Here is an 11,910-nt window from a genome sequence, read left to right on the forward strand (position 1 = left end):
TCTTCCGAGGCAAAAGCCGCTATCTTCCCCTGTTCATTTACAGAGCAAAACTGTATGTCAGCAGATGGCTCATTAAATTTTTGCACCATGACTGTAGTGGAAGAAGAAAAAAAGAAAACAAAACACCCCACGCCACACACAGAAGAATAAGCTGCCTTGGCTGCCTGCTGTGTAATAACAGCTTTGTTGTTGTTTTTATTCACGCACTGATCAGGAAACTTAATATCTAACTCCAGTTTACCAAAGTGTTCTCCTCCTGCTCACAGCTAGTCTATTTAAAGTGGGATTATTTGTGGGTAAGATATCTCATTAGAGAACAGACTGAGAACAGATTCCATCTACCATTTCCTGCTAAGATTTCTTTTCCATAAAAGCCTTGAGAAGGGAAGGCTCGTGGTTTCATTCTGGACACCTTCTGCTAAAATTTGAGATCCAAGGTTGGAAATCTCAGTAACAATCTTGATTGCCATCCATTCCATGGCCTGCCCTTCCTGTCTTCCACAAACAAGATGCTGTATTTATTTTGAAAATGGGATATCCTGTTGGAAGGCTTTGAGCAAAAAAAGAACGAACATACTGAGCCTGAGACCTCAAGTACTCCTTCCTGTTCCTTAAGAGAAATAAAGAAATAGTTCTGGTCAAAAAAGGAAATATGGCAGGAAAAAACAGGGAGTTACAGTCAGAGCAATACTCAAGGAATAAATGGCACAGAAATAATTAAAACAGTTATTTTTTCATGAATGCTACATACTGTGTATAAAGCCCCCTTTTAATGTTGTAAATGTGGAGTAGAAGCTTTGACAGGAACACCTATGAGTCTCATTCAAAGCAGCTTCCGCATTAGCCTTATACAGCACAACAGAGGCTGAAATAAGGATGGTGAAAATGCAGTGGTGAGGTTTTGCTCGTGACTTTCCGGCTGAGACCCAGGTGCTCAACATGGGCCCCTCCTGCCAGCACAGACACTGTGGGGCACCCCGTCAGCCTCCAGCTCCTGTTCCAGAGGAATGTTTGGAGACCTTGTTGTAGCTGCCAGCCCTGTAGAGATCTTTTGGACAGCCTTAAGGGTACATCTACAGCATCAGATAGTTACTGCCATTCCCTTCTTCATCCTATGTCCCTGTACCCTGATTACACACCACTTCCTGCAGATGTTAGTTTATCCCAAGCTCCTTTGGAGTGAGCCAGTCCGGTCCCCCTGAAATGCACCCCAGCACAGCTCTGACAGTTCACTCTGGTACCTTCCTTCTCTGGGCAGAAGGAATGAGCCTGGGTCAAGCCCAGCTGCCTCCCCACTGCACCAGTCTGCCGCAGCTACCCCAGCTGGTGGTGTATCTTCACATCGCTCCTTGCACTCATGGCCCACACAGAGCTTTAGGTCACAAAACCTCCCTCAGGTAAACCACAGCACACTCCATTAGGGGCACTTCGAACTGAAGAGGGAAGAAAATCACCTCACTCTCCCCGTTCGACAGACCCACAGTTAATGGATGTGAGGTGATCCTGTGTTCCACTAGTGGTGGCTATGTAAACAACTAGATATTCAGGAAAAGCGTATGTAGGACATTAAGCTCAGCACACATGCAAACAGTCATTGGTAACCTGACTCTGTACTCTCAAGCAGCCCTTACTCCATGTAATTACACCAAGTGATTTATAAATAGTGCACAGAAGTGTCTATGCAGATAATCATCTACCCCCAAACTATCTCAGGCTCAGTTTAGCGGCCATAAAAGTAGCAGTGTAACAGATGAGATTTGAGCAGAAATACTCATCCAGCTGCTAGAAGTATAAAGATAGAAAATATCTGCAAAATACTTTGATCTTCATCAATATAAGGCACTATAAAATACATCAAACACTCTTATATTGCTCTAATAGTGAAAACAAGGACTGCTGGGCAAAACAAATGCAGTGATGTATTTATTCAAGCACACTGTCTTTCACAGAATCAGAAACTTAGATACTTTATAGAAAACCTCAGCAAAACACCCACTAGAAGATTCTGGAAAACTGCCTTGACAATTTGTACCTTGAAGCACAAGGACTGTGATCCTTTAAACACTATATTTCCTATGACTCATGTAATTATCACATCTTTATCCGAATCCGCTGAGCTCTTTGTTCTGAGTAGTATCTTGCAGCAGTAAATTGCACATGCCATTTGTCCTCGCACAAAAACTAGAGCCACTCCCCCTTAGCACCTTCTGAAGAAAGGCAGAGAGGAGCATCTCTGCCTTTTCCCTTTCGGGAAAACATTTGCCACTTTATCTCTTTGCTGAGGTGCAGATCTGAGGAACAGCCTCTCAGCTACAGATTCTTTGGCATATTAAGGCTCCAGTCGGAAAGGTCACTGGCTGGGTGATGGCAGGTGTGGTACCTTCCAAACAAACACATTCGGTGCCCACGCAGTTCTATTTTTCAACCCCTCTTTTGCTTCAGCGCTGCAGATGCTGTGCGTTCTCAGCAACAGCTGTACCATTACAAACCTCCCACATAAGATGCTTCAGAGCTGCTTTCAGGGTGACATTGGAAGTTTTGCTTTTATCACCAAACATGAATGTTTCCAACTTGTGAGTTTACACTGGGATTTGCAGAAATACACTCAGCTAACCACTACCAGTGAACCAGAAGTATTTGAATTATTTTTAATAATCTGATCTGGTTCATAATGAGTTCTTAGTGATGCTAATTGCAAGGCTGCTACTTACAGTAGCTTCCCTCAAAAGGGCACAGTCTACGTAAACAGCATAAAGGCTCTTTTTGAGTTTACTGAATAATTTTGAACCCTATAAGCCACTCTGAAGACCAGTATAAGCTTAATACTAAAAACTACTTACACATCTCAGCGGCTAAGAATGTACTTGTGTCCTCATAGCAGAACCTGGGAGAGATGCAGTTCAGTCCAGCTCATCTGTTCATAACTCATGGTAAAGAACAGGATTTTGCCACTGTACCCCCATCGGTTCAGGATTCATCGTACTGTTGTAAATCAAATAGATTAAATAATGTGCCAGCAGGCAACTGAACTTGGTGATCTGAGCTGGAAACCGAACCTAGGTTTCCTCAGCTGCTGTTCTGTATCTTTATCATTTCCGCTCTCAAAACTTCAGGATAACAACACAATCAGGAGCAGTGAGTGGTGCATTTATTGGTAGCAAACTGACATGGGATCACCACTGAGCCTGTATCAGTCAGTGTGGCTCTGTTACAGACAAGTATGTTAAAGCCTTCTCGATGCCTCTTTCTATCCCCAACAGCTTTCAGGCTGGGCAGCGAACATCACGTCATTTTACTTAGGATCTTCTCATTCTTAGGTCCTGCCTACATTCCATCCTGAAGAGATTATGACTCACCTCAAAACAAATAGAGCAAGAATTCCTGCATTTCCTTCCATTTTTTTTCTCAACACTCCTAGCAGTTCCAACAGCACAGGCAGCTCCAGGAGCTGGAGAACAGAGCTTTGGTGCGACTGAATTCTACACCGTGAGATTGTTTTGGTCACCTGCCTCATGTACGAAAGGGCATTAGGTAGATCCATTTTTGTAAAGTGCTCCAAAATCAGACGTGAAACATTAGAAAAGTTCGAACGACTATCCCTAAACAGAAGAACTAACAGTACTCAGGTCCCTACACAGTCTTCCCTTTGCAACTCTCATGTTTCTCCACATCATTTACTTTTTTGCCCTTTACTTCCACTGTCACTTAGGTCCCTGTTTACTGGCCTGTTTTCTTTGTCCGTACTCCAGCCTCCGGCACCACTCTGAGTAGAGCCTTGAATAGCAATGGGAAAGGAGCCTGGTGAGGTGGGTCAGAAGCAGCATTGAGCAAAGCAATGATGTTTGGTGCCCGCTGGTGCTCATTAGCAGCAGGGAAATGTAATAGTACTTCTTCTGGGTTGTAGCTAGGAACTTAAACTAAAACTTGGTTTTTTAAACACCACTATTACATTTAATTTCCAAGGAAAGAAAAGATGATTTGGGCTATTGGGGGGTCAGCAGAGAAGGCTGGATGCAGGGATTTGAAGAGGGGTTAACACCTGAGCTCTTTTACACCGAGTCAGGGATGGGGATTTAATCAATGTCAGTATTAAGAGGAGCTGTGAAACCTCCTGCAGGCAGTGCTAGGATGATCTTTTTTAGCTTGGTAAATCCCTGTCTACAGCTTTGGACAGCAGTTCACAGGGTACTGATCAGCCGGCAGGGCTGACTGAGCCATGTATTCAAAGTGCCACCTAGTGGGAACCATCGCTTTAACGAGAGGCTCCTCCGGTGACTGTTTTTAATCCATGACTGATTCTACAGCTGTATGAAATGTGGCTGTGGATCACTCGGTCACCTATACTGAGACACTGTCATGTCCAGCGATGTTTCCCCTATCAAGGATGGGGGGGGAGGGGGTTGGGGAGGAACCATACTAGTTCCAGCAATGACATCCCCAAAACCAATAAAAATCCTTGATGCTAGGTAAGAATTAGATGAAAATAATCCCCATACAGTGTGTGGTCAGCAGCTAACTGCCTGACACACCCATGGTGCAAAGAACAGAATGTGCTCCTAGAGACCTCTCTTCATAGAGCTCTCAAAACCACTAAGACAGAAGAATTTCACTGGACAGGATTGAGCAGCCCTAATTTAATTTTCCCCTATGTTAAAAAAATAACACTGTTTCCTTCTAAACGGTGAAGCACTGCAGACAGGTGGGTTTCCACCAGCAGACGAGTGTTAAACATACACACACAAACCCCGAAGCACTGGAACACCAGACTGATCTTACTTTGCTCAGCTGGCCACTCGGTTCATCCCACGCATTCATCTCACAGTTTGTGAGGGGTTTGGCAGGGACCAATACCCTTCTGTTACACATCGGCTCTGCTGCTATTGCACAGATGAACTGACCAACGTGGGCTTCTTGACCACGGGACGAGTTTTCCCTCCTATTCCTGCCAGCAGCCCAACGACGAGCTGAGGGCAATGAGAAGGGGACAAAGGCAGCAGCCAGGGACGGGGGTCTGTTTGCTCTTTGTTCTGGGAAGCTTACCGAGCAGCCCCCTTTAGTTAATTCCTACCTTTGGTAGTGAATTACCAGGTTAGGCTGCAAGAATTTCACCTCACACAGCCCGAGGAGACCCAGCGCACTGCAAGGCATTAGAAATTCAAAGCACAGAGCATCCTGAAAACAACAGTGTGGAAAAGAGCAGTTCTTTTCAGAGCTTGCAACATTTTAGTGTTCTTAGGAGACAGACACTTCTTTCAGCCACCCTAAAGGCTGAACATAGGTCAACATTTGTTAGCTAATTCATTTCACAAGCGATGAAACAAAGGATTCATGTCCTGCACTCCTCACACAGGATCTCTTCCGGGGCATTTATTAAATTCTATCGCATCACATGAGGTGACGAGCGTCACTTCTGTTTGCAGGTTAACAGGGAACACCCATTATCTGGTTAGCCCAAGGTAACTGAACAAAGCAGTAGCACTGAGAATCATCGATCTCGGTGTTCGTTGTACCTCACACTTCTCCTCACTGTGTACTGAGAGACGCCAGTTCTCTCTTTACACAACAGAGTGCTAACCGGTGCCATCCTGGAAGCTGGGGTCATTCTTTTAAGAGCAGATATACCAATTAATAAAGAAAATGCATTAGAAACACAGCTACTCCTTGAAGAACACAACAGGAAAATAGTGCAGTGCTGCTCTTCATTCCTCACTGCCAGAAGACAGCGGGTGTGCAATACCAGCATCCTGAGCAGATCCTGTATTAGATCACAAGGGACAATGCACCAGTGTGGTCCTTAACAGAATTACTTCAGGTTTCAAAAGAGAGATGTTACACTTAATTAAACGGCACAGCAAAAACCACTGCAACAGAACCAGATCTCCAAGGCAGGTCTCTTCACTCTGCCGGCATGTGACAGATATGACTCAACGTCCCTTAAGGCTCTCCTGTTCCGTGCAGAAGAGACCGGGAACTTCGCATGAGGTCCATGAAAAAGGGCTTGGAAGCATCTCGCTGTCGTTCAGCCGGCTGACCACTAGCTGTCCCCATCGCTTCACAGGAGCAAAGATCAGCGCTGGACCGGGAACGGAACGCGCCTGCGAAGCGACTGCTGCCACTCTCAGCGGGAGGAAAAAGGACAGCTCAGAAAAATCAAAGCGAGCTCCTCCGGTTCTGTGAGTCCGTAGATAAGAAAATGGATGTGTAGGAGAAGGCCTGCACCCCAGGACAGTGATGTGGTTACACCGAGAGAGATGAGTGCGCAAAGCTTACAACACAGTCTTAGTAGATCCATGGCTTTGGGACCTGACAAAGGAACGCCCTGCAGACCCATTCCCGGAGCAGGACAGGACACATCAAAGGGGACCGGAGCATACCAGTGTTCCTGCCTGGTCTCCGACCACAGCCATCACACCAGCACCTGCAGTATCTGACAAAACTACCATAAGAGAGGTTTTCCCAACCAGCACCTATGGTGACACTACTTCTCAGAATATAGAAACCATCCAAATTTAGAACTGGAAAAATACGTCACAGAGAGGCCATAGGGTGAAGGTGATTTAGGCTCATCCCTAACCCATAATGTTCTTTCCTCTCTTGAGAATTCAGGACTATTTCTCATTCCCATCTTTTGGCTTCTCAATGTAAGCCCAGAACACAAAATAGTCACTATACTTCTTAGATCTACAAGATTTTGGATTTGGTCTCTTCACAAATCAACTTGGAGACATGTCGTTTCATATGGATAATGGTTGGGATTTATTATCACATAATAGATGCTATTCAGAAGGCAGAATACTATTTTACAGGGCAATTAATTCCACCTTAATTGCTTTTTTAGCCTTAATGCTGCTACTCACCAAAGAATGATGAAAGATTGTATATGCTTAATAAAATTTATGTTATGAATATGAATGCTATTTATTGCTTTTTGTTCAGCCTTTATAAATCAGACCCATTATCTGCTCTATAATATTTGCTATTTGCTCATAAAAGCAGAAGACAAGGCAATGTCATTTCTACAGCACGCTCCTCCAGCCAAACTGTTAATACATCTTACAACAGCCGCTGTCACTCAAGTCAGCCATTTACATCCAAATCTACCCTTTTTTTCTTTGCTGTATTAGAGTCAAGCAAAGATGGGAAGCGTAGTGAAGGCTGAGGTTACCATATCCCGTAAAATACAGGGAAAACACCCAGGAAAGAGACACAGATTCACGCTACTCCAAGCTTCTGCTCTGGAGGGACCTCTCTCCTACCTGGCCACTCTCATTCCTGTACATCAAAGCACAATGCACTAAACCAAAACGTCTGCAGGGAGCTTTATTCAGGACAGCAAAACGAAATTCAGAATTGTCCATGCAGGAGTATTGGCAAAATAATATATGAAATAAAATGCAAGTTCTAAATTTCACCACGTTGGAGAGGCAGAGTTCGGAATTTGAAAATACATTCATGATTTTCTTTAAAACGAGCTAAAATCCTGAACCAAAACTCCTCTCAGTTTGAAATCTACAATTTAGTTCCGCATTCTGAACTTTGCTGTATCGATGTACTCAAAAACGTTGGGCACCCAATGCACTTCTAACCACTCGCTGAACGTGGGTCCGTGTGAAGCGAACTGCGAGGTTTTCCTCAGGGGGAAGCACTATACTAGTGCCTTCTAACAGACTTTAAGCTTCATTCACCAAAACCAGTAGCTCCAAATACTGTCCACATACAGCACTGCGTACAAACGCTTTACAGATGTGGTAACCGGATGGAGGAACTTCAGGGGATTTTGTGCAGAAGCAGCTTTGACTGAGGAATGGCATATTTAGAAAGGACAGGACATATCTCTGGACTCATCTCCCCAGGACGGCACCTGTTACTAATGCAGATTCTTGGCTAGAAAGCATGAAAATCAACTCAAATCCAAATCCCTTCCTACTTTCTGTTTGAGAACTTAGGAAAACATTTCATTCTCAACGAACTACACATGTAGTAACGAACTTCACATGTTGATTATTCACTTATGCCTAGCAGTTAAAAAACATCTAAGTCTAAAGACTATGGTTCAACTAATAGGTTAGATTCAAATAATATAAATCAAAAAAACTTGGGACTAACTGAAATCAAAATAGAGCTTGGTGAAACCAGCCCAATTTGGGAGACTTGGGAATGCAAAGGGAGCAGTTTCCTGCCTAGTGGTCCCAGTGTGTGGCCCGAGGAGTAAAGTATTGTCAGTTTAACAGTTATATATTGTCAAGCACTTTAAGCAGTATGGACCAAGGAGAACGGTCTCCTCCTGTATCAATAGACACACATATTAGTTGAAAGCATCAAAAGGTATTTTTATGTCATACTTTTTTCTAATAAACATGAACGCTGTTTGACTGCTTTCAGTAGCTTAATGAACCAAACTATACCATTATGAAAAAGCGGATCGAAAGGTTTCCCATGTCCCCAGACTCGAGGAGTCTACACCAGCAGCTACCCTGGCTTGCTCCAAAGGGGCTGCTGTCACAGATGTGTAAATCACAGCTGAAGGAGCTCACATATGCAAGCAGCAGAACCAGCTTCTGCCAACTTCCCCCCACCTAATGATTATTAAAATACCTTTCAACAACTATGCTGGCAAAACAACATCTTCCAAGAGCTCACAAGAAGCAAAAAGAGCACAAGTTTTACCCAAGTAAAGGAGGAAAATCTTAACAAATCTTCAGAGAGGGCAGCCTGGACTTCTCCACCTAGCCCTGAAATTAAGTCACAAAAGGGTTTTCCGCAGCTGCAGCCACATCCCTTCCTGTGACTCCAGCCTGAGACACCATTCTCTCACAAAAGGGAAACACCGCGCTGTTAGGTGTGTGAAGGATCCTCTCCTCCTGAGCCTCACAGGAGGAACTGGTAAGTTTAAATGGTGTTAAAGTGCAAAAGACTCTCAAAGAAAAAAATACACCTCTGAACAAAGACAAAACTCATTATACTTTGCACCTGTTTAAGAAAAAAACCTTTTAACAAGTTGGTTCATCAATAAAGGTGCAATTAAGTATCACATCATTAAAGGAATGAGAATGAAAACAGAGTATGTTCTCATTAAGAGACAACGCTAAGGTATCTACCTCCTCAAAAAAAAAAAAAAATAACTTTTTCTCCTCGCTCCTGGTCATAGGAATGTTACATACAAATGCAGGATTGCTCCTCAAAGTTAGGAAACTGCTTTTTTGAGCTAAAAAGCTAGAGTTTGTTCCCATATTTCTAAGGAAAGGTGTTACTTTTTGTGAACAAGCACAGCAATGAGAACAGAAAAACCTTTAGGGAAAACCACTGCTCATTTCAATATCACAACCAAGACACAAGCACAGGGAAAGTGACGAATTTTGCATTCTCTCAATAACAGATTCTCTTTCTGTTAACATTGTAAGTTAGAACAGCGAAACTTCAATCACAGCGGCAAGCAGCCAGCTCATGAATAGGCTTGCTAACATCAACAAGACTATTCGTATGAACAAATGCTCAAAATGACTATGAGACTTCTTGTATATCCTTTGTAATGTTAAAATCAGTCAGATTACTGGGGTTTGTAAGTGCTCTCCCACACGGGCTAAGAGCTGAAGTGAAGAAGAGTGCTCCTGTGAGAAACTCTGTAAGAGCTGCAGCTAAAGACTGAACCAATCCTTTGCCTTCAGTTTAAAAAAAGATAATATAGCACGTTCTAACAAAACATCTACTGGACCAGCAGATCCCAGGCTTTAACAAACCATAACCTCGTGCCTAAGTTAGATTCTGACAGGCACTGCTCAAAAAAAATACTGCTTCTACTGTCTGAGCAGTTACTGGTTAACGACGTCTGCGACTCTGCTTGAAGAGCACAAGATCTCAAACTACATTCCAAAAGTATAGAGCCGGGATGGTAAGACATAAAGGATCTGTGAGAAAGGAAGCACTAGAACTAGCAGCAAGGTGGGGTTGCCTGCATGGTCAGCCCTTCATTTGAATGCAAATGTAATTTTGGGGCAGGCAGTTATCTGTGACATCAGGCAGGACCTTAGTAAACTGTTACCACCAGCACCTGGTAAAACCATTGTTAATCATGTGTAGTAAAGGGACATCAGGGCTAGCGTGAGTCATTTATAGAGCCAGTTGGGGCTAGAAAAGAGAGAGAAAGAAAGAGGAGGGGGAGAGAGATCAAACAAACCCTGCAAGGAGCAGGATGTCCCAGCAAGACAAAGCCAGGCTGTAAGCATCATGTATGTGAGTTATCTTTTGGATAAAGAGAGCAGCATGTACCCAGGATCTGCAAGGTGCAGCAGCAACAACCTGCCAGTGCAAAACTTTGTGTCCGCTCCACCCTATTCCGACTACATGGGATACCACCCTGTGCCAGCTCTGGACACCCACGGACAGCCAGCGGGAACCTGGGGATCTCACTATGGCCCGCAGAGGGACGACTGGAACGCTTACGGCCCAGGACCTTCCAGCACGGTGGCTGCTGCACAGATCAACGGCTCCTCTCCCGGACAGGTCTCCTACAGCCCTGCTGATTTCAGCTCCCTCCATCCCACTGGATCGGGGGGGTTACCTCCCGTAGATACAATTAACGCACAGCAAATCTCTCCCAACAGCCAACGGCACAGCTCTTACGACTGGATGAGGAAAACGGTGCAATCCACTTCTACAGGTACGAGGGCACTAAGGTTTTACGCTGAGAAGATTTTCCTTTTTTGCGTTGTTGGGGTGGTTTTTGCCAGGTTCCCTGTTCAGAGGGAAGCATACGGTTTGACACAGAATGACCCTAATTGCTCTGAAGGATTCTCTTGCTAGCAGCTAAATATTGGTTGGATCATTGGAGGCTGGTTTGGATCAGCTGACTCTTTCTTGTATTTGTCTTTTGACTTTTAATGCTGAGGCAAGTTAAAAGCAATGTCCTTTGACAGTATTTTCACTTCAGATATGTTAAAAAGATTTGTGATATCAAATAATTGCTTTTACTAGAAGTCCTGTAGATTGGAATGAAGCAGCGTGTCTGCAGAAAGAAATCATGAAGGAAGTGTTGTATGCCACCACCACCTGTACTTTGCTTATTTTCCTCAAGTATTAGAGTACATATGAAAAGTTAAAGTAAAATACAGTAGAGGGGGTGGAAATAAGACTTTGTATTAGAAACAACCTCTCTAACCTCAGAACCTTGAAATGAGATGAGATCTGCAAGATCAAACGATGAGTCAATGCTTTAAAGACAGGAACGATAAGGAAAGGATTCCTTTACTTTGTAGCAGTCTCTCTCAGAGTATGTGGGAATACAAAGATCATGGTAATACAATCAGGTAGTACAGCGACAGATCAGTGTCTGAATACAAAACAATTCTTCAATCGTATTTAAACAGTTAAAGTAAGTTGTGAAGCATGAGAAAAAGGCTCTGCTTGATTGTGACATGGAACGATAGAAAAAGTAGAAATACTGAGCATCCCTAAAACAAAAGTCTGTACCTTGTATGAAAAGGGAAAAAAAAACATTAAACAAGAAAGGGGAGAAGGAAAAGAAAGAGAGGGGAAACCGCCTGAGAAGAACAGAGGCACGATCCACTCTGTAACTGTAGTTGATCCTCTGAGGTGCAGAGCAGCTTTGACATGTACCGAGATCAGCAGAAATCAAGGCTGCTCAATACCTCCCCCGAAGAGATGCCCACAGTATTTCAGCGTCACAGCCCAGGAAGGCTCCTTTCCTCCCTGCCCTTCCTTCCGCCCCCGCTCTGTTCCACACAGGCCTGCAATTAGTAGTTTTCAAAGCAAGTACTGAATCAATCTCTGATGGAAAGGTAACTCCTTAAAAGATACTTTAGGAAAAAAGAAAGAGACTATACAGAAAAAATGTCTATATTCAAGTAATGCATCTAATTTATATGGACAGACTGAGTCGCCTCACTCCTGCTG

The 11,910-nt window shown here is 43.7% G+C and overlaps 1 protein-coding gene across 1 annotated transcript in view; it reads left to right on the plus strand.

Annotated features, from left to right (window-relative positions):
- Positions 1-10,076: 10,076 nt before the first annotated feature.
- Positions 10,077-11,910, plus strand: part of LOC104497285 (homeobox protein CDX-1-like) — a 14,082-nt gene continuing 12,248 nt past the window's right edge. Inside the window, exon 1 of the mRNA XM_010140520.1 lies at positions 10,077-10,657. Within this exon, the coding sequence (XP_010138822.1) occupies positions 10,225-10,657 (433 nt within the window). The 5' untranslated portion in view covers positions 10,077-10,224. The remainder of the gene's footprint in view (positions 10,658-11,910) is intronic.

Source organism: Buceros rhinoceros, unplaced genomic scaffold, assembly GCF_000710305.1.
Source record: "Buceros rhinoceros silvestris isolate BGI_N320 unplaced genomic scaffold, ASM71030v1 scaffold3677, whole genome shotgun sequence".
Classification (NCBI taxonomy): Eukaryota; Metazoa; Chordata; class Aves; order Bucerotiformes; family Bucerotidae; genus Buceros; species Buceros rhinoceros.